Here is a 22,696-nt window from a genome sequence, read left to right on the forward strand (position 1 = left end):
TCTGACTGTCTCTCCCCGTTTCCAGCTTCAGAAAAATACAAAAAAAAAAAAAGAAGAAGAAGAAAAAAAAAGACATAGGGAAAATAAAAATACATGTTAACCATATTTTTAAATAAATAAAAAATATTATGTACTATTAATGTTAAAATTGTACATATGAAACCAAACCTGGTATCATTAGAAAAAAGTATCCAGTTGGGGTTTTGCAGGGCCCTTCAGAAGCCGGAGCCCAGGAAGCGCAGCCGGCGCGCCCGCTATTAAGTCCGCCTCTGGCTCCCACCACAGGACTTCTGCACTGATGTGTTTCTACGCCCAGGGAGTTCTTCCCCGGGTGGTTGCCCTGTTATTGCCTTACTTGCCTCTGGGTTTTTACTCAGATGTCAAGGCCTCCCCCGACCACCTTACTGAAAATTACCACCCTTCCTCCATCTCCCGAATATTCTCCCCCAACACTCCTCATCCCTTACTTAAGGCTCATTTTTTCTCCCTTCTGACTCGCTCACATGCCATTCATTTTGATTCTTTGTTGTTGTTCATTTCTTACTTATTTCCACAGGAAGTGTTTGGCTTTTGTCCATTGCTAGAATCTCTAGCATCTAGAATAAATAGTGCCTGGTAGAGTCTAGATAAACATTGGTTAAGTAATTTCCACCCATGTATCTATCAGCATCTTAGATTTTTTTTTCAACATATTAGAAATATCCAACGATCTCTGATATCTTGTTGCTAATATTTTTATTTATTTATTATTTAATTTAGTTTGTATATATTTTACAAACAGAACTTGACATCTTTGTAGGACCAAAGCTGCGGGTTTCTACAATTGCTGTTTTGTTGTTCTTGTTTTGTTTGGGGGGGGGCGGTTCTTGGGGGGTTTTCTGTGCTCACATTCTTGCATCTTCCACAGGCATCAATAGGAAGGTCGTGTACTCTCTGGCCAACTCGGCCGATGGGTTCTTCTCCATTGATGAGTCGTCTGGCATCATCATCCTGGAGCAGCCGCTGGACCGGGAGCTGCAGCCCTCCTACAACATCAGTGTGCAGGCCACAGACCAAAGCCCGGGACAGGCCCTGTCCTCTCTCACCACTGTCACCATCACCGTACTGGACATTAATGACAACCCCCCTGTGTTTGAGAGGAGGGACTACCTGGTGACAGTGCCTGAAGACACCTCCCCCGGCACCCAAGTCCTTGCTGTTTTTGCCACAAGCAAAGATATCGGTACAAATGCTGAGATTACGTATCTCATTCGATCTGGGAATGAACAAGGGAAATTTAGGATTGACCCAAAGACAGGTGGGTAAGCAGCAACCTACTGAGAAGTCATACAGAATTCATTCTGTCCTGCATCCACTCTCAAGCCCATAACCACTCTTCTTGGTGGACTCTTCTCCCTTTGTACTTCTGGTGCAGCAGAAACAAGCCTGCTCTTAGCAAGGCCTGCAGGCAGACCCCTCAGTGCCCTCTGGCACTCTGCTTCTAAGAACGTCCTCTGCTGAGTTTGTGGGCTCATCTGGCAGGTATTTGACCCCCAAGCTATCCCTAGGATTTCCCAGAGGAAGGTTGGGGAGTAGTAATGTGCTTCCTAGATGGAGAATTCTTTGCACACAGAGCACAAGGGTTTGTTTCTGTCTTCTTTTTGTTTGTTTCTTTGTTTTCTAACTTCGGCCACAGGGCCATATGTTTGTGTGGTTGGAAGTGCTCCTGGAGATTCACATTCACTTGCTGTCAATCCACACTCAGGCTGCCACCCTCTGGTCACCTACCAAGGCCAGACATTCATAAGTGACGTGACAGTGACCTGCGGGCATCCCAACCTGGCACTCCAGTCAGCTGGAATTGGCACTATATTTGAGCCCTGTTCACTGCTACTGGTCACAACATTGTCATTTCTCACTACATGCTTTTCAAAGCCTGGGAGAAGATGTGGCATAATCTAGGGGAAAGATGCTTAGAAAGAAACCAAGAGAAATCCCTAGGGCTTCTCTTCATCAGAGTTAATCACTATTGGGGTCATTTGGGTAAACAAAGGTGGTAATTTAGAATATAAGCTTAGGTGTTCTATGAAGAGTAAACATATTCACCCTTGCATTTTCATACAGTGTTTCTTTTAATATTTTCAAAACACTTTCATTTGATTATTCCTTCTGAATGAGCAAGGCAGTTGCATTTTGCAGATGAGAAAGGTGAGTCACACCTTCTGGCCGTTGGACATAATTCCCTTATTACTCAAGGAATGTGCACTTGTTGAACAAGGGGGCTAAATTTGTTTAGTCCAGTGAATGCAAACAAGAAACTATGATAATTAACATAATTAGCAATCCTCATTGCACATAGGAAATGCCCCAGATTCCTATTAAATAAGTAGTTATTTCTCACATTTTCCATATGAGAAACACAGTGCTCCAAAGAGGTTAAATAATTTGTGCAATGTCCACTGTGAGGAAGTAGAGGATCTAGGATGTGAACTCAGATCTTCTTTTTTTTTTTTAAATGAGAGGCGGGGTGATAGATGCCTACATGCGCCCCAACCAGGATTCACCAGGCAGCCCCTGTCTAGAGCTAATGCTCTGCCCATCTAAGGCCATGCTCGCAACTGAGCTATTTTTAGTGCCTGAGACAGGAGCTCCACAGAGCTGTCCTCTGTGGAGGCTGATATGCTGGAATCAATCCAGCTATGGCTGCAGGAGGGGAAGAGAGAGAAAAGGGGGAAGAGGAGGTGAGGAGAAGCAGATGATCACTTCTCCTGTGTGCCCTGACTGGGAATCAAACCCAGGACTTCCACATACCAGGTCAATGCTCTATCACTGAGCCAACCAACCAGGGCCCAGATCTTCCTTCTTTGGAATACATGCTACATACCTAAGTTACACTCCTGTGCTGCAGAGGGTGCAAAAAATGAAGGAGATACAGTCCCTGCACTAGTATAGGGAGGTGGAAATATTGATGGAGGAATTATATCAGCAGCTTCTCCCAGCAGTAACTCTGTTTATTAAGCTCATTACTTTAAATTAAAATGTATGGGGGTTTCCTTCATTTAAATATCTGTTAACCTTAGCCTGTCTCATTAGAGCCATTGTATATGAACACCATGGGGAAATGGTTAAGTGCTGTTTAAATTTGGCACTGGATAACAAGATTGGGGCGCAACATAAAATGCTAAAGGTGATAATTGCTAAGAAAACTTAATTATGGGGAGAAAAAGCCTCTTGTTATAGGTAGGACTTCTGTTTCTCACCTTAGAGAAGTTGCCTGTTTGGAAATGTGAATGGATATGAGATCTTTGCCCTCTTTGTACCATAATGGTTTTAGATATGCACAGAAAGTGGAAGATTGGGAACATAGGAGATATTTTTAAAGAGATTTCAGCTATCTGAAAGTATTTACTTGCTGATAGAGGACGGGGTCATGCCCTCACACCCACACATCTTGGCTAACTCTCAGAGTCAACCCAGATCCACTTGAGGAACCATCAGGAGACACATATCAGGGATGTTGTTCCTGTCCCTACGCCCTAGCTGCATGAGGGTGAATAATGCCACAGACCTTCAAGCTGTTCGAGAGAAGTTTAGGAACTATGACAGCAACATGCAGAGACTTCATGTCTTCAGTGTTGTATCCAATGGATACTTTACTTTAACTGACAGAGTTAACCAGATTCTGGTGGCTTTCAGCAGAGCAGTAAATAAACAAATTCCTGAATACTGGCATCAATGGAATACAGCAGGGGTCCCCAAACTTTTTACACAGGGGACCAGTTCACCGTTCCTCAGACCGTTGGAGGACTGGATTATATAAAAAACTATGAACAAATACCTATGCACACTGCACACATCTTATTTTAAAGTAAAAAAACAAAACAGGAACAAATACAATATTTAAAATAAAGAACAAGTAAATTTAAGTCAACAAAGTAACCAGTATTTCAATGGGAACTATGCTCCTCTCACTGACCACCAATGAAAGAGGTGCCCCTTCTGGAAGTGCGGCGGGGGCTGGATAAATGGCCTCAGGGGGCCGCATGCGGCCCACGGGCCATAGTTTGGGGACCCCTGGTATACAGGTTTCCAGGATTATGGAACTACTGACCAGTGTGTTTTCTTAATCAAATCTAAAGTTCCCCATTTTTTTTCCAAGGAGGTATTTCAGTCTCTGAAGTCCTGGACTATGAATTATGCAAAAAGTTTTATCTGGTCGTGGAAGCTAAAGATGGGGGAACCCCAGCTCTCAGTGCTGTGGCCACCGTCAACATCAACCTCACAGATGTGAATGACAATCCTCCCAAGTTCAGCCAAGATGTCTACAGTGCTGTCATAAGTGAAGATGCCTTAGTTGGGGACTCTGTCACTTTGGTAGGTGCCTGTGGGTGGTCCAGATGTCTGGGACTAATAATTCTCAATAGAATGAAAGGTGAGCGAAGTCTATCTTGGATTCTCCTCACACGTTTTCTTTTCCGTGTCCTTCTGTCCCTGGGAACTCTGGTCAGGCGTGAGTCTTTCAACCGCTCCTTTTCTAGTTTGTTAGAAAAAAAATACATTTATATCAAGATATAAGTGACTGATAATCACTGTCCTCCCAGGAATGTCTGTTTTTTGAGAAAACAGCACACCGTGGAATGAATTTGTAATTATGGCTCCAACTAGCTGTGACTTTAGATGATAAGTTATTAGATAACAAAGGATGGAATAAAATCCCTCCCAGCCCCTACACACACACAGACACAGACACACACACACACACACACACACACACACACACGCACACACAGAGAATAAGGCAGCTATGAATGGGAGCAAGTTTAAGATGAACTGGCCACTCTTGAAGGAGCTGTTTCCAACCGTACTTTTTTTTTATAGTACCAGCCAAAACAAACCATGTGCTGGGAGAACACAGGCGGTCTTAGACCCACACAGGACACAGGGAACCTCATCCTCACCCTCCTCATGCTCCCTGGGGTGGACAGGTACCTCTGTTCATCCTTAGCTCTGTTCCCACAGCACGGGTAATGGCCATTCTTTATACATCAGAGGTGGACTTCCCGGGCCCCCTCTCCTTCCTGAACATTATGAAACTATTTCCACACATGTAAACCCCAGCATCACCAACATGAGCAACAGACAGTGAGGAGTATGTTGGCCAGGTGAGGATGGGAATCTCCTTGGGCTTCTGTAATGTGGAAATGCATAGGTTGAGAGAATGCCCAGCTCGATGGCAGAGACCATTGTTTTACAGAACTGGAAAGAATCACAGGAGTATCCTATCCATTAGCTCGGGCTCTATCCTGATACCAGCTAAGGCCTGAGGAAAATCAGGCCTAGCAAGCATCAGGCTGTAGGAGGTAAAAATTAATCAAAATTAAATGGTAGCTCCAGTAATGGTGGTTTCTTCCTTGAGCCAATCCTATTGTCTCTTCCACTGGGGTTGTGATCCCTGTCACTGCTGAGCATAGTGCTTAGAAAACTGTCAGAGCCGTGCCCATTTGTACAGACCTGGAACCCTAAGAATAAACCTTTTCTCATGTGGCATGTCTTTTCTTGTTTTGCTTGTGACTCATGAAGCTAATAGCAGAAGACGCAGATAGCCAACCCAACGGACAGATTCACTTTTCCATTGTGAGTGGAGATCGGGACAATGAATTTGCTGTGGACCCTGTCTTGGGACTTGTGAAGGTTAAGAAGAAATTGGACCGAGAAAGGGTAAGCTAGTTAGATCAGCTCTCTTCCTCTCCACCCCTTTCCACACCCATTGCTTCCCTGGAATCAGGTGGAAGCTCAGTGAGTACAAGGAGGAAGAGTCTCGATTCTAAATACTGACAGTCAATAGGGACGGGCTGACCAGCACAGTGGACTTGGGCTAGCCCTTTGAAAGAATTTGCTGTCAGTAGATGCTGGCAGTTTCTTACTTATGGATCTTTTAAAGAAAAAGCAAATCTGTATCTTTCTGGATGGTTTGAATTTTGGTCCTTCCTAGAGCAAGGAGGCAGAAAAGCATCTTGAGCTTTGGGACCCTGTGGTCCTGGTTTCATGAGCAGGTATAGAGGTCGATCGGCAGGTACCTAAGTCAGAAAGAGTGATTCAGAGAATTCCTCTGTCCAAGGTTAAACTAAGTTTCTAAGCATTGTCTTTTTTGACAAAAAAAAAAAAAAAAATGTGTTTTCAAAGAGAGATTAAATATGGAAAAAGATGTTCCAATAGTGAGACTAAAACACAGAAAGGCTTCGCTTAGTTCTGTAACTCTTGAAGTATCAAAACTGGTAAGATAGACCCATGTTGACAATGGTTGTGTTGGAACAAAGGCTGAGAGCGGTGGTGCTAACCAGGGATGGTTTTGCCCCCCAAGGAACATATGGTTTTGCCCCCCTCATATGTTTTGAGGCATTTTTGAGGTTGTCACAAATTGGCAGGAGGGGATACTAGCTTCTAATAGGTTGAAACCAGGGACACTGTTAAACATCCTACAATGCACAGGTCAGCCCCCAATGACAAAGAATTAGCTGGCCCCCAATGCCAGTGGTGCCCAGGTTGAGAATCCCTGGTTTACAATCAACTTGAAGAAACTCCTGCCAAGCAGAGTGGAGCCTGCAGCGCCCCTGAGTGTGCACAGGAGGGAGGTGGCACTGCACCTCCTCCCTGTCAGCCCTTGTGCTTTGACAGGTGTCTGGGTACTCCCTGCTTGTCCAAGCAGAGGACAGTGGCATTCCTGTGATGTCATCAACTGCCACCATCAACATCGACATTTCTGACGTGAACGACAACAGCCCGGTCTTTACACCTGCCAACTCCACTGCTGTGATTCAGGTGAGCAAACCTGGCCTGCTAGGTACTTGTCTCTATGCATTCAGCTTCCTTTCTCTGCTCTAGTTTACTTGTCATGGTTTTTTAGTGTTTTTACCCAGTATCAACTCATCCAGTCATTGGGCTGGTATGAAAAGAGCCTGATTCTTCCACTGCAACTGATTAATAAATGTTGGTAAGTGCTGCCACCAATGGGGTTCTTTAAAATGACAGGTGCTTTGCATACCCTGTCTGTTTCCACCACAGCCCCACGAAGTAGGGTAGTGGATCAGCCCCCACTTACAGCGAAGGAGCTAAGTATCTGAGGAGGCAAGAAGCTCCCCCAAGATCATGCAACAAAGTGCTAGAGTCACAACTAGATTTCAGGTCTGTCTTTGGCAAAAACTATTTTCTTTCCACAGTGTAGGTGCCCTTTAAGCCACCTGGTGCTATTCTGGCATGGGAAGGAGATTGATACTAGCTATCAGTCAAAGGGAGATGGGGCATCAGTTTAGAGTCGCTACACACTAAAATCACTCTTCCATAACTTACTGCTGGTATTCTGCAATCAGAATGACTCTCTTTCTCATCTTTTTAGTGAAGTAAGAAGCGGGGAGGCAGAGAGACAGACTCCCACATGTGCCCAACCAGGGTCCACCCAGCAAACCCACCAGGGGGCGATGCTCTGACTATCTAGAGCGTGCCGTGTTGCAACCAGAGCCACTCTAGTGCCTGAGGCAGAGGCCATGGTGCCATCCTCAGCACCCGGGCCAACTTTGCTCCAATGGAGCCTTGGCTGCGGGAGGGGAAGAGAGAGACAGAGAGGAAGGAGAAGGGGAGGGATGGAGAAGCAGATGGGCACTTCTCCTGTGTGCCTTGACTGGGAATTGAACCCAGGACTTCCACATGCCGGGCAGATGCTCTATCACTGAGCCAATTGGCCAGGGCTCTATCTACTTTTTTCTTACTCAGAAGATATTTCTTGAGCTCAGTACTAGGCAACAAGCTACTCCCACTTCCCAGTCTTTCTAGAAGCTGGAAACCCAACTCAGGATGATGGGAAAACCCAGTCTGGGAATGCTGTTGGTGTGGAGGACCTAGAGGAGACAGGGCTGACAGACATGTCAGGGGCCACAGATAGTGTAGAAAACCAGTTCTAGCCTGATCCAGTTTGGCCTCAGGATCACCCCCCGTGGGGCCCAGGGCTTTGTGGGTAGAAGGTAAGATGAGAGTGAGCCAGGTCTTGCAGGGGCCCCTTTGGCATAACATTCAAGTCTTTAGTCTGACTTGTCCCTGAGGCAGGCTGAGAGGCAGTCATCAAGCCAGCAGCTCCTGTGTCATCCTGGCCCTTTGTCAGGGAAACCCGACTCCTTCACCTGGCCTCTCCTCTCTGCGGCTGTTCCCAGCAGCTGCTTTCGCCATAGCTGGCCCAGCAGGGTCTTCGCCTTCCTCCGTCCCTCCCCCTCAGACCGCTCTTCTCCATGACTGTCACCACGTGCACTCCCTGCCTAGCCCCAACTCCGTGTGCTTGCACCCAAACAAAATGGGCTTTCCTACTCAGCTTCAGTATTGTGACACACATCTATCAATGTGACAGACTGTTTTTACATGCACTACAGGAAGTCAGCAGTGAAAAAACCAAGACCCTCCACCCCAGAGCAGTGACAGTGGCTTGTATCTGCAGTGCAGGGGCCTGTCTGGTTATATCACCCTTCCTGCTCTGATGGTGACCCAAGGGTGCACATTCTTTCTCTTTTTCCCTCCCTCCGTCTCTCCCTCCCTTCTTTCCTCCCTCCTTCCCTCTCTCGTCTGTGGAGGAAATGGCCTCCATAGGCCAGGCAAACAAATTAATAAATCTTCTGGTTTGTGTGGTGCTGAGTGTGCTGTCAGTGTGGAACAGGAAGTGCACTCTGGGCAAAGGCAGTTCTGTGACTGAGGCCACAGGGAGACCGTGTCTAGTTCTTGACCACCAAAGGCCACCTGACAGAAGGAGCGAAATAAGAGGTCTTTGAGGTCCTTCTCTCTTCCTCCTCCGTAAAGTGTTACTCTCTTTTTTTCAACCCAGAATAATTTTCTTATTTCAACACATAGGTTATTCAGCAGATAAAAGTGTCCCTGCCCCATGCATGACGTCCCTCCAAACTGCAGTGCACCACTGTCTTCATCTCTGTGACCTGAATTCATTTAATCCTAAATTGATGTCGTCAGAAGGCCTGAATTAATGGCACTGCCTTCGGCCCACACTGTGGTAATGCTGGGCATTACTAAACAGAGGGGGCAAGGGGACCGATGCCTGAGCTACAGAGGAAGTTAATTTGGCATTTTCAATGTAGAATAACCTTTGAACCAAGAGAGAATGACTGAGATCCTCTGTGTTTCTATTTGGGGGGGGGAAGGCAGAGAGGTTCTGAGAAATACTACTTGCATAATAACATCATGACTTCCAAAAATTCTGATGAGTTATGCATTTTCTTTCTTTTTGTTCTCAAGTTCATTCTACCCCCTTCCTTTTCATCAAGAAACATGGCAATACTATATTCTGTTCTGAGGGACAGGGAGTAAAGCCCACTTTTTCCCTGGCATATGTCTTTGTATATTTATTTACTGGGAAGTTGCCAAAATGCCCTCCCCGAAAGTCTGATGCTGTGACACTGCTGTTACTGCATTGGGCCTCAGCATAATCATGTCGTGACAAGTATGAGGAAGTGCCTTCCCATCCCACAAGGTTGATGTTTTCTTGGCCTGAGAGGATTTTGTGTAATCATGAAATCATGTGAACACCATGTATTTCCAGAGCTGTACAGTGAACTCAGCACACTTCCAGTCTAGCCAAGGACAAGGGTAGCAATATTGTCCTCGGAGCCTATCAACCCATTCAAAGTGAAGCCCGCGTTCTCCCCTGCAGCTCATTGTCTCATGGGGCAGCTGTGGGGAGGCAGCCAAGGACGGGAAGCCTGATGCTCATAGACGCCAGCATATTTTCAGAAGACGGGATAATATCACAGGGAATCCTTTCCTCTCCAGCCCTATTTTCTAGCGCAGCACTCTCAGCCGGTAATGATGGGGTTTCTTAAAATGTGAAGAGAGGTGTAATTTTATCTTCCTTTTTAATCTACTCTTTTATTCAGGAAAATAAGCCAGTAGGCACCAGCATTTTACAGCTGGTGGTGACAGACAGAGACTCCTTTCACAATGGGCCTCCCTTCTCGTTCTCCATTCTGTCGGGAAACGAGGAGGAGGAGTTCGTGCTAGACCCACACGGGATCCTGCGGTCGGCCGTGGTCTTCCGACACACGGAGTCTCCGGAATATGTGCTGTGTGTCCAGGTACCGCCTCGTTCTCTGTCTCGTCGGCCGGCTTTCTAAGCAGGCTTGTTTCTCTGCCCGTTGGTCGGTTTTTCTTTGCTGCACAAGTCAACATAATTCATTACCATGCAGGAATACTCCCCTTTTAATCTCAAATTCAATTTCACACCAATAAAAGCGGCCTCTGTGTGTGAAATTGAACAGGAAGGAAGGGAAGCATCTGTAGTTCAGGAGGGACAGTTTTGGGGGGTGTGCCAGGCAGACAGTCACAGGGCCTAAATCTGCATTCCGTAAATTCCTGGGATTCTAATTGACCCACAAGGACAACTAATGGGTCAAGGCTTGCTGCTTTGTCCTGAGTAGTATTTGCTACACCACCCAGCTTGAGAAAGCTACCAATCTCGGTCCCGATGTGATTGAGCCAAATCATGGCCTCTGCTTTGAAAGAGACCTCTGCTTGGTAAGTTTTCTCAGTGAGACAAGAGTGGACTAAGTACTCAGATGGCCATGGTCTCCCAACATTCCTGCTTCAAGGTCCCTGGCCTGTGTACAATGAAATGGGACAAAGACGCAAAAGTGGCCGTTCTGGAAAGGGTGCATATAGGAGCAGGGAAGTAGAGTGCAACACACACCTCCTGTGTATGAATTTGGCCAGTACTGGGAATTGGGTTCCATCCGTGAAAACTGTGACTGTGTTTATACATAACTGCCACCGAGGGCAACATAAAGTCATTAGTAACGGTGGCAACAATAGCCATAGTAATTTTTTATATTTGTATACAATTTAATTGTGTATATTATTTCTTTTGATAAGTTATGGCTTTCTGTTCTCGCTGAAACCTTACTTTTGGCTCTAAGCATGTCAATGAATGCTTTAGTTGCCACCCATTCCTCCAACAATATTATGTAAATAATTGTATATCACAGTATCGATGTTCAAGGTTAAGGAGAGATTTTTAGTGCGTTCTCACAGAAGTGAGTGTAATTTTTTACCTACCCGCTCTGATTGTTAGCAGATGCACTTCTCAGACTTTGAAAACACCATAGAAAGCTTTCTCCTCCTAGTTCCTTAATTTAAACTACCTCCGAGTCCTGCGTTTTTGCCTTCCTGAGGTCCCTGTGTGCATCACTGGCATTCCCTTTGCACCGCCCACTTTATTCTAGATGGCCCCATCCTCCTGCTATTGCAGAAGCCTCGTGGGTGTTTCCTCTGGCTTCAGCCTTATTCCTTCCTGATCTGTCCATTGGTCAGTGTTTCTGTATACTCCCTTCCAAACTAATCTTTCCACTTTGATTATATCATTCCTCTAAACACACTACAGCCCCTAGACCACACCATGCCCTCAGCCTATATTTATAAATAATGTTTTATTGGAACACAGCCTCGCCCATTCGTTTACATACGCTTTGTGCTGCCTCCATGCTGGAATCACACCTGAGTAGGTGATACAGATCGTATAACCCCCAAAGCCTACACTTCTATGTCTTATCCTGTTCTTTACAGAACAGGTGTCAACCTCTGCCCTAAACTAACACCATCTGTTGCTTCCTAGTGCCTGAAGTTGGCAACCTCCAGGTGAAATCCTGGCCCACACTCTTTCAGATTCTGAATTTCAGGTCTTCAGGCAAATATGATTCTCCAGGCCTTCTCAGGCCACAGGCCCACTAGTCTGTCACCTTACACCCTGTAGCTTCATGCCTCTCTGTCATTTTTCTGGCCTCTGCCATCTGAGTGGGCTACCTCTGGCTCTTGAAGTCTAAACATGTCACTATCCTTTGGGACCTTCTGCAGTTTGACTTTAGGTTCAACCTAATTTGCTAATCGTATCCTTTTCTACATGAATTTTCCATGTCCGCATCTCTGGTTCATATAGTCCAGGGGTAGCCAACCTTTTTATACCTACCGCCCACTTTTGTATCTCTGTTAGTAGTAAAATTTTCTAACCGCCCACCAGTTCTACAGTAATGGTGATTTATAAAGTAGGGAAGTAACTTTACTTTATAAAATTTATAAAGCAGAGTTACAGCAAGTTAAAGCATATAATAATAATTACTTACCAAGTACTTTATGTCAGATTTTCACTAAGTTTGGCAGAATAAATCTTTAAAAAACAACTTACTATAGTTAAATCTATCTTTTTATTTATACTTTGGTTGCTCCACTACCTCCCACCATGAAAGCTGGAACGCCCACTAGTGGGCAGTAGGGTCCAAGCTGACTACCACTGATATACTCCATCAAAGACACATGTGGTGAGGGTAATAATAAAAATAACAATATTATAATATTATAATAGCAATCACATTAACTCTGATACACTAAGTACTTCTTTGGGTCATGCCTGTGCTAAGTACTTTGCAATTATCATGTCTTTTCATCTTTTCAATACAAGAATCCTGTGAAGTAACTACTATTTTGCTCACATTAAAGATCCAAGAATTGAAGCTCAGAGAGGATAAATAACTAACTCAAAGCCAGACAGGTAGTGAGTGCGTGGCAGGACCAAGATTTGAACACAAGTTCGTGGGATGTCCAAGACCTTGACTTTACACTGCCTTTCACATACAAGGACATATCTCCCCAGACTCCATCTGGCCTGCAAGGTCCACATCAGCCGTGCATCCTCAGATACCTGCCCTGGGGACCCAACCTGTGGGAATGTGCCCTTCACTGGCTCCCTGCAGCACTGACTACCTCCGTGTTGCCTGGGACAGGCACGCAGTCAAGATCTGTTGTCAGAGTGGTTTGTCCTTCAATCTTGATATAAAAAAGAAAGACCGAAAGGTTCTATTCAGGCTACCTATTTTTCCCTTTAGTGTACCATTGTTTTTTCTAAACCTCAATATTGTGAATTCCCCCTTAAATAGTGTTGTTGCTTAAGTGTACAGAAAGTTGCCATCTGGTCCAGTCGAAAGGAAAGAATCCAAAGACGACAAAAATTCTTCCAAGAGTGAATGCCAGTTTTTGAGGTTTCCTTGTGGCTTCTGCCCAAAATTAAAGCAAGGCCAGCCTGGTGTGGGCGTGTTGGATCTCCTAGCACCCTCTAGCCTCCTTCCCTCCTCACCCCCACGGGCTTTGTTATGCTGATACATTTCATAGTCCACAACAGCAGGTGCACACGGAAGGTGATACATTATCACTCTTAATTGAATACACATCTTCGGCCTTTCCTGGAGTAGTGGCAGGGGATGGGGGGAGAAGTGAATGTGGTTAAAGGAGCTGATCTCTTCTGAATTTGTTTTTAATAATTAGGATTTTTTTTCTTAGTTCCTTGCCTTTCTCCCTCTTGGTTGTTTTAGGCGAAAGACTCAGGCAAACCCCAGCAAGTGTCTCACTCCTACATCCGTGTGAGGGTCATTGAGGAAAGTATCCACAAGCCCACGGCCATCCCTCTGGAAATTTTCATTGTAACCATGGAAGACGACTTTCCTGGGGGAGTCATTGGGAAGATCCACGCCACAGACCAGGACATGTATGACGTGCTCACGTTTGCCTTGAAATCGGAGCAGAAAAGCTTGTTTAAGGTGAACAGTCACGACGGGAAGATCATCGCCCTGGGAGGCCTGGACAGTGGCAAGTACGTCCTGAACGTGTCCGTGAGTGACGGGCGCTTCCAGGTGCCCGTCGATGTGGTCGTGCACGTGGAGCAGCTGGAGCACGAGATGCTGCAGAACACGGTCACCATCCGCTTTGAGAACGTGTCCCCCGAGGACTTCGTGGGGCTGCACATGCACGGGTTCCGGCGCAGCCTGCGGAACGCGGTCCTCACCCAGAAGCAGGACAGCCTGCACATCATCAGCATCCAGCCCGTGGCGGGCACCAACCAGCTGGACATGCTGTTTGCGGTGGAGATGCACAGTGGCGAGTTCTACAAGCCGGCCTACCTGATCCAGAAGCTGTCCAGCGCCAGGAGACATCTGGAGAACGTCATGCGCATCTCCGCCATCCTGGAGAAGAACTGCTCGGGGCTGGACTGCCAGGAGCAGCACTGCGAGCAGGGCCTGTCGCTGGATTCCCACGCGCTCATGACCTACAGCACGGCGCGCATCAGCTTCGTGTGTCCACGCTTCTACAGGAACGTGCGCTGCACCTGTAACGGTGAGTGTGGGCTAGAGTTCCCTAGCACCTCACCGCCTGAGATTTGCGTTGACAGGGTGAGCGTGCATTCGTTTATTCACTTACTGAACAAAATACTTACTGGCCACCTCCGATGTATCTAGCGACCATGAGAGATTCTGGAGCTATGGGTAACATGCCAAGCACAGCGCTACTGCCGTGGAGCATATGGCTTTGAGCAGCACAGACATACAACCAGGTTAGCACACGCACTAAGTGTTGTCAGGGGAAATACGGTCCTTCGGGAGGACCCAATCCAGAAGGCAGGTTTCCTAAAGGGAGTCTCTCCAGGCCGAGATAAGTCGGAATTAGACATGTGCAAACAGGAAGTAAAAGCAGAGCATTCCAGGTAGTGGGGCACCTCGTATGAGGAAGGCTAAAGGGCAAGAGAGGAACCTACACTGAGGGGATGGAAAGGGATTTCCTGCCACTGGAAGGAGCAGGGAATGATGACACAGGAGCCCTGTGAGCAGGCCCGGGGACCACACCAGGGTTAGCAGGGTGAGGACTGTAGGAAGGACCCCAGGGCAGTGGGGAACCACTGGCTGGTGTGCAGTGGAGACGTGGCAGGCTCGTCTCTGTCTTGCACAGAGAGCATGCCAGCTGCAGACGGGGGTGGAGCAGACGGGTCAGGCCGGCGGCAGAGAAACAAGTTAGGAAGCCATTGCAGGGGGCAAGTCCGTTACATCTGCTTCAGTGAAAAACTGGGGCCAGATGTCGGGGAGCACCGTCAAGGATGGAGTCGGCCCGAAGAGCAGCAGAGACGGATGCTTTGTGTCTGTTGCTGTGACTGGAGCTCTGAGCCTTGACCTTCCCGGGTCAGAGGTCATCACTGCTCAGAGTCACGTGCCTACAGTGGTTGGTGAGAAGCATTGCTCCCTCCTTCTCCTCTCTCTGACATGTGGAGAAATAAATCCACTGCCCTCTTCTAAGAAAATAGCACCCAGAGTCTTTCTAGCCAATCTGAACTTGGCGCAAAGGAGCTGTAGCCAGAAGAAAGGCCATTTGTAAAGCATTGCCCTTGGGTCATTGGGACCAGGCAGGGCCCCCTGGCCTCTTCCCTTGTAGAAAGTTCTTGTTCACAGCTTCCAAAATAAGCTCATTGCAGGAAGAGCGCAGAGACTGTAGCTCCCTACGAGAGGCATGTGACAGCATTCGCGCAGCTGGGAGGAGTCCCAGTCACTTCCTCGGCAGCACCCAGTGGATTCTGTCTGTCTCCAACAGGTAGATGGAGTGATATCTGACCTGTTGAATATGTAAATCAACTCCAAAATAACTCAAAGCACTCAACGCTGAGTGCAATGCCTTTCTGGCAGATGCCACCCACGTGCAGAATTTATGAACGTCAGTTGTCCGGCCTCACCTGGGGTTCCTCTGTAGGCAGTCTGATTTATGTGCCAAAGTTCTGCAAGGGCCTTGATACAGTGACTCACAGCAGGGCTCCAGAGGCATTCACCACAGGATAGGGCTGACCCTCCAGGAGACACTAAACGAGCAACTTAATCCTTGCACTCTGAGAACTTGTATCATTCAGCATCTAAGAAGGCAGCCATGTCCAAGGCACTGAAGATTCAAAGTGAGAGGCACAGCCCTGCCCTCAGGATCTGGCTACTATGAAGTCAGCTCGCAGGTACCTGTTTGCAGTAAAAATGTTACAATAAATGCTAGGGAGTAGAAAAACAAGAGTCCCTGTTGTGGCCAGAGGAAAGCTTTCTGTGACATTTATATACCAGAGGTCACCCAGATACTGGGCTTTGAGGGATGAGTATGAGTTCATCAAGAAGAGACAGGGTGGGGCAGACGTGTCAGAATTGCTTTAAAAGAGGGACTTAGAGGTTGGCTTTTGCTGGAGAGAGGGGAACCTTGCTCTGCGTTTTGCATGAGACACAAATGTTAAATGCAGTACTTTTCAAGGTGGTGTCCTTGACCAGGGCTCCTGTCCTCTAGTCCCCGTAAACCTTTCCACTCCCAGGAAATGCAGAGCACTGGAATATTTTGTGATTTGGCCCCCAGACATCCTATGAGGAGCCATTGGTTTGAAACGCAAACATTTCCTCAGTGTAGCTCTGTGCAGACTCCGGTCCACCTCAGAGCCTCCTCTCACCTTCAAGTCACTCTTTAATTAAGCCATAAAATAGAAGACTGGATTTTAATAGTAAAAGGACCCCAAAAGGTCATCTGGCCCAGTCTTGTCTCAGCAGGTGATATATAAATTCTGCTTTATAAATGTGATAGCTCTGTGCCTTGCCCAGGGCCGTAGGGCCGGTGAGAGTGGTATGGCTGATTAAATCAAGGCTCATCTGGGGCCCTTATGTTATTATCTGCATCTTAAAAACAGTCTCTTCCATTTTTTATGTGAGTCATAACCCCAGTGCTGTGTACTCTGTAGGAATACTCAAACAAGCCCTTTTTTCCCAGCAGACTAATCTCCAGACTCTCAACACATCTCAGGATGGCAGAGGGTCTTCGACTGTGGTGTGTATGGGGCTTACTAGAAATGCCCATGGCTGGGCCCCACTCTTAGGTATAACTGGAGGTGCCTGGTGGAGCCTAGGATCTGTATATGTAGCCTGGATGATTCTGGTGCTAGTGGTCAGAAAATCAAACTTTGAGATATCTCATAGCAAGTAAATTTGAAAAAATTTCCTCCAGGTTCAGGGGAAAGCATTTAGTTATAATAGTAATAGCTCTCTCACTACTTGTAAAGTGTCCTCTTAAAGAAAATACAGTGAAGAACTATTAAGGAAAGCGTTAGGCATCTTAGACATCTTCTTATTTATTGGAAAGGAGACATAATTGAATTCCTTAAATGCGCCCCCACAAAACACACACACACACACACACACACACACACACACACACAACTAATATTGGTTTACCCTGAAAAATTGGCAGATTTGATCAATGGACTTACCCACCACATGGTGGAATAATTAAGATGATTAGGGCTGTATAGTAATATTTCTACAGATTTAGCCTCACTATCCCTCTTCTAACTCTTTTTTCTCATGCAGTTTTTTTGGGTTCAATTAACTCATTAGCATCTTGAACCAAAGTGCTGTGTTGGTTTGAAAAAAATGAGAGCAAACTTGAATTTAGTGCCAAATAGGTTTATTAAATTCCAGCCACCGTCAAGCATCACATTTGAACAGAAGTTCAAGAGATATAAAGTTCTGACATCATGAGATTGTGCCTGGTAAACTTTAGATGTTCAATGAACACTGGCACTACACTGAGAAAGCCAGACTCCAACACAAGTAAATACAGTATGACAGGCCCTTGAGGCCCCTGCGGGGAAGCAGACACCACAACAGGGCAGTCCATGGGGCTGGGCTGACTGTCTGTGTTGAAACGTGTTCACAGATTTTTCAAAAGTCTGATATAGAAATAAATAAAAAAGGAGACATTTGTCCAGAAGAATGGATAGCTCATGAGACAATCGGAGCTTAAGACCAAGGTGTTTATGACTGATAGTGGAAGTAGAAGCCTCATCTGTCAAGTCCTAGTTCGGATATGGAACCCAGAATGGAACCCAGAGCTCTAAACAAAATGAATGGAGTGTCTGGGTGAAGCACTGTCCCAGGCAGAGGTGACGCAGCAGCAGTCACGCCTTCAACCATGGGTATGGCGTTGCCACAAAGGTTTGCTCGGGGAGGTAGGAGGAGCCCCGAAGTGCAGCACTGAGGGTGATGCCACCTGAGCTAGATCTGCAAGGATGCCGCGATGTAAGCAGGTGATGGAGAAGGAGGTTCCTGGCCAAGGAGCAGCAGAGCAAAAGAATGGAGATGAGAAGCAGTGTGATTCAGTGCAGATGAAGGCTGAGACAGGCGTGACAACTAACACTTATTGAGCCATGACCAGTTACTGTCCTGTTTTTATAAATATATAGAATTGCACTTCACCCTTACAAAAGCTCTAAAGGGTATGTATCATTAACTTTCTTCAGAAGTTAAGGAAACTAAGACTCAGAAAGGTCAATTGACCTGCTCACAGAGCTAGTGAATGGCCAAGCCAGGCTTCCCACCTGGCAGTCTTAACCACTCTACCCTACTACCTCTGCACAGATTTAGAAAGAACTTGAAAGTCACCTAATGCAAACTGCCACCTACTCTCGGCATCCTGTTTCCTATACTCCTGCCACAGTAACTCAGCCCAAGTCCAAACACCAGTGCCAGGTGCTCACCACCTCACAGATGGACCTGAGACAGCCTTCTCCCATACAGAGCGCCGAAGTCCACCTCTTGGTAATGTCATCCAACTCCGTCCTTTACAGCAGTGGTTCCCAACCTTTTTTGGGCCATGGACCGGTTTAATGTCAGAAAATATTTTCACGGACCGGCCTTTAGGGTGGGACGGATAAATGTATCACGTGACCGAGATAAGCGTCAAGAGTGAGTCTTAGATGGATGTAACAGAGGGAATCTGGTCATTTTTAAAAAATAAAACATTGTTCAGACTTAAATATAAATAAAACGGAAATAATGTAAGTTACTTCTTCTTTCTCTGTGGACCGGTACCAATGGCTCATGGACTGGTACCAGTCTGCGGCCCGGGGGTTGGGGACCACCGCTTTAGAGCCACTCAGAACCTAACCTGTCTGGTAAACAAAAAGGCACTATAAAGAGTTGTAGGTGGGCACACGGGCAGCATAAAGAGGGTGTCCTCAGTCCTACTTGGGAGAGTTTACAAAAGGTATTGGAAGAAACGCAACTAGTCTTGTTGGGTTTTTGCCAGGCAGGGAATGCAGTTTAAGCACAGGGAGCAGTAAAGAGAAAGGTCCAGGGATCTGGGCATCCTTTCATTTGTTCATTCCTTCGATCAGGGTACTGGTGAGATACAATGGTGAGGGAGACTAACATGTTCCCCATCCTCACTGGACATGCACCTGCAGTGAGCAGGCGATAAGGAGCTCAGTCAGACTGGATGGTGAGGAGTCAGGACAGGCGGGAAGAAATACAATAGGACAAGTAAGTGGAATGTGTGATGGGAAGCCATGGTAATATGCTTCTAAGAAGCACAATGAAATAAAATGACAAAGACTTCTTTGAGGCAGTGAGACACTTAAAAGTTAGCTTTGATTTAAAAAACAAAAAAAATGCAGAAAAATCTGAAATTGATTTTGCACTTGAGCTGTAGATTGTCAACGCTAATTCTTGGAGGAGAGCTAACAGTCCCCATCTCAGCGTTTCTGAATAACCTTCAGTATTGTCTCTGAGTCTTAACCTCCTGCAAACTAGAAGTTTTCCATTTTCCATTCATAACAGATAGGTCTCTGAAGAGCCCTCATCTCCAGCACACATGAGTCCCAGATTGCCAGGAGAGGTTTGGAGGTGTCCACCCTGGTGGTGGCCCCAGCTTCTTAGCATGTACATATTCCCTCGTGTTCAGATCACACCAACTGCCCCAGAGAGGTTGTCTTTAATGAAACGACACTTAGCCTTTCACAGAATCATTCAGAAAATATGGCTGAGCCAAGAAAATGCCATCCCAGATGACTCTGTGTTCCTGGGAGAACCACGAGAAACCGTTTTAAAGCCAAGAAACCTTAGGAGAAGGTGTTTTAAAATTTCATTCAGGCTGGGGGTTAAGAGGAAAGATTTTTTTAAATTGAATTTATTGGGGTGACACTGGTTAATAAAATTATACAGGTTTCAGGTGCACAATTCTACAACACATCTCTGTACTCTGTATTGTGTGATCACCACCCCAAGTCAAGTCTCCTTGCATCACCATTTATCTCCCCTTACCCTCCTCCACCTCCCACATTCCCCCTCCCCAAAAAGGAAGATCACCGACTTCTGTGGCATTAGCCAATACATGACATCTTGGCAAAGCACATGAATTCAAGGTGTTTACCATTTAGTTATTGGATTCTCAGTATATTGTTAACCATTAGTTGTTGGATTCTGGGTATAATGAGGCAGAGACATAAATCAAGAGGTTGAATCAGCTCAGAGTGGCAGTGATAATAATCACAGCTAGATACTGATGTGTTAGCTAAAGGCATTGACTTAATCCAAGGGGCTGCAGGAATGCTGGGGAGATGGACAGGAGAGTCATTAACTATGGCAGCGAGAACCTTCTAAAACCTCTGGAGGATTACCCTACAGTTTCCAGAGCTCTGAAGCATCTGCTCAAGTGAACTGTATGTTGTTAACTCTGTAGAGAATGAACTAAATTTCCTTCTGAGCCAAACTTCAGAAGGTGGAAAACCTTCTTTCGGAGAATGGCTACATGTATACATGTTTCTGCTCATGGAGAGGCTGTAGGAAGACTGCCTACGAGGTGGTGAAGAAGCCCCCACACCTGCACGTGGCCTGGGACCCTGATTAATGCACAGCTCGAGGTCTGATTCTGTGCTCCCGTGCACATAGCACTTTATATGGTCTATCAATATACAAATCATGAATTGGACCCAAAAAAAGGACAGCAAGAAAAAGATAATGCTTCTCTGCCATGTGGCTGAGTCAAGCTAGTGTTCTCAGTTTGGGGACCTTGTAGTAATTTTTTCTTTGCCAGTTACTTTCACTAACAGCACATTTCATTCTTACCACTATTATGAAGAATCATTATCTTCCCTGGCCGGATAGCTCAGCTGGTTAGAGCATCGTCCCAAAGTGCAGAGGTTGCTGGTCAGAGCACATACAGGAACAGATCTATATTTCTTTCTCTCCCTCTCTCTCTCTCTCTCTCTCTCCCTTCCTTCCTTTCTCTCTCAAATTAATAAAATAAATAAATAAAATAAATAAATAAAATAAAAAATAAATTTAAAAAAGAATCATTATCCTTATTTTTCAGAAAAATTAATTGAGACTCAAAAACATCCAGTGACTGGTTCAGAGTCATAGAGTAAATGAATTGAATACTAGTCAGGGCCAAAATCCAGGTCTGCTGCTTGTCAACCCAGCACCATTTTCAATTACACTGCCTTGCCTTCCTGAGGGGCCCTGGGAATGGGGAACAGAGCTCTCTCTGCCTGCTTTATGTTCTGACAGTTGCTAAAAATGTCTGCTCCTTCTGTTCTGCCCTGATATACAACAACTAGTGTCTGTTGGTTTGATAAAGAGGGACCCTTCTCCCTTCATGCTCACTCTGGCAACAAATTGATGGGTGCCTGGAGATGCAGAGCACGTAAATCTCCCACCCTCCAAGCTGTCACTGATCAGAGCACAAATTAATTAAACCTGGATTATTTAATGATAGTTAATAAGATAACTTCCTCTCAGAAGCCAACAGGAGCTGATACTGTTGTCTCTTCCCCGGGACTCAAAAGTTGATGAGGCACTTTCTGACACCAAAGAGAGGGTCTGTAAGGCTCTTTGCAATGGTAGGTAGACACAACTTCCTGGGAAACATGACATAAACATGATTTCTAAATAACAAGTTACTCGCTCAGCAACAATTAAAAGTGGTGGAGATGCAAATGAAAGAGGCTTTGCTTGGAGTGGTGGGAGCACAAGGCAGTGTGCAGATGATGTTTTATTGAGCTGAATACTGGAAACCTGTACCCCAATAAATTCAGTTTAAAAAAAAAGAAAATAATGACCAGAATAAGAGGGGAAAAAAAGTATACTGGATTTTATGTTTGCCAAGGAATTACGTCTTTAACCAGAAAGATGGTTGTTATCCCCCGGAACCAGACCTTGGCACATCTGAGGCCGAGGGACATGTGACATTGTTCAGCATTGGCATAGAAAGATCAAGTCCCTTGACCATATGTATTTCAGAAAGAACCTTATTTGTTATCACAGTCCAAAGAGAGGGAAGAACTACAACATTGCCTATGGGGAGTCTTTAGTTTTGGGGAACCTGTTTTTCAGTAACTAGAAATATTGCTCTACTCGGAATAGACTGCATTTTATGTGCAGCTTACATTGCCCCATCTAAGAGGGCCGCTGCAGTTCGACCTCCGGGCTCTAACCTGCCTCCATACTTCCTTGAACCACACGAGAGTGGACTGGGAGCCGAGCAAATTGACAGCTGCAGCTGGAGACCCAATGTTCACGGCTCCTCCCATCTCAGCCGGGACTGGGGACAACGCTCTACCCATCAGGGGGCGATGCTCTGCCCCTCCGGGGCGTCGCTCTGCCAGGACCAGAGCCACTCTAGTGCCTGGGGCAGAGGCCAAGGAGCCATCCCCAGCGCCCGGGCCATCTTTGCTCCAATGGAGCCTTGGCTGCGGGAGGGGAAGAGAGAGACAGAGAGGAAGGAGGGGGTGGGGGGTAGAGAAGCAAATGGGCACTTCTCCTATGTGCCCTGGCCGGGAATCGAACCCGGATCCCCCGCACGCCAGGCCGACGCTCTACCGCTGAGCCAACCGGCCAGGGCTGAGGCCTGGGGGATTTTTAAAGCATCAAGAGACAGAACCCTTGCCAAGAACTGTCCCCCTTTACCTTAAAAAATCTTATTTGAAAAAAATAAAAAGAGAGAAAGAAAAAGAAAAATAACACAGTCAATTGCTGGAATAAATAGAGGTACACATTGTTATATATCTAATATA

At 46.1% G+C, this 22,696-nt stretch overlaps 1 protein-coding gene across 1 annotated transcript in view; it reads left to right on the forward strand.

Annotated features, from left to right (window-relative positions):
- Window positions 1-22,696, forward strand: part of FAT3 (FAT atypical cadherin 3) — a 700,951-nt gene that overhangs the window by 634,957 nt on the left and 43,298 nt on the right. Inside the window, exons 15-20 of the mRNA XM_066370577.1 lie at window positions 908-1,297; window positions 4,139-4,353; window positions 5,560-5,697; window positions 6,655-6,798; window positions 9,903-10,100; window positions 13,380-14,178. Coding sequence (XP_066226674.1) covers window positions 908-1,297; window positions 4,139-4,353; window positions 5,560-5,697; window positions 6,655-6,798; window positions 9,903-10,100; window positions 13,380-14,178 — 1,884 coding nt within the window. The remainder of the gene's footprint in view (window positions 1-907; window positions 1,298-4,138; window positions 4,354-5,559; window positions 5,698-6,654; window positions 6,799-9,902; window positions 10,101-13,379; window positions 14,179-22,696) is intronic.

Source organism: Saccopteryx leptura, chromosome 1 (assembly GCF_036850995.1).
Source record: "Saccopteryx leptura isolate mSacLep1 chromosome 1, mSacLep1_pri_phased_curated, whole genome shotgun sequence".
NCBI classification, from domain to species: Eukaryota; Metazoa; Chordata; class Mammalia; order Chiroptera; family Emballonuridae; genus Saccopteryx; species Saccopteryx leptura.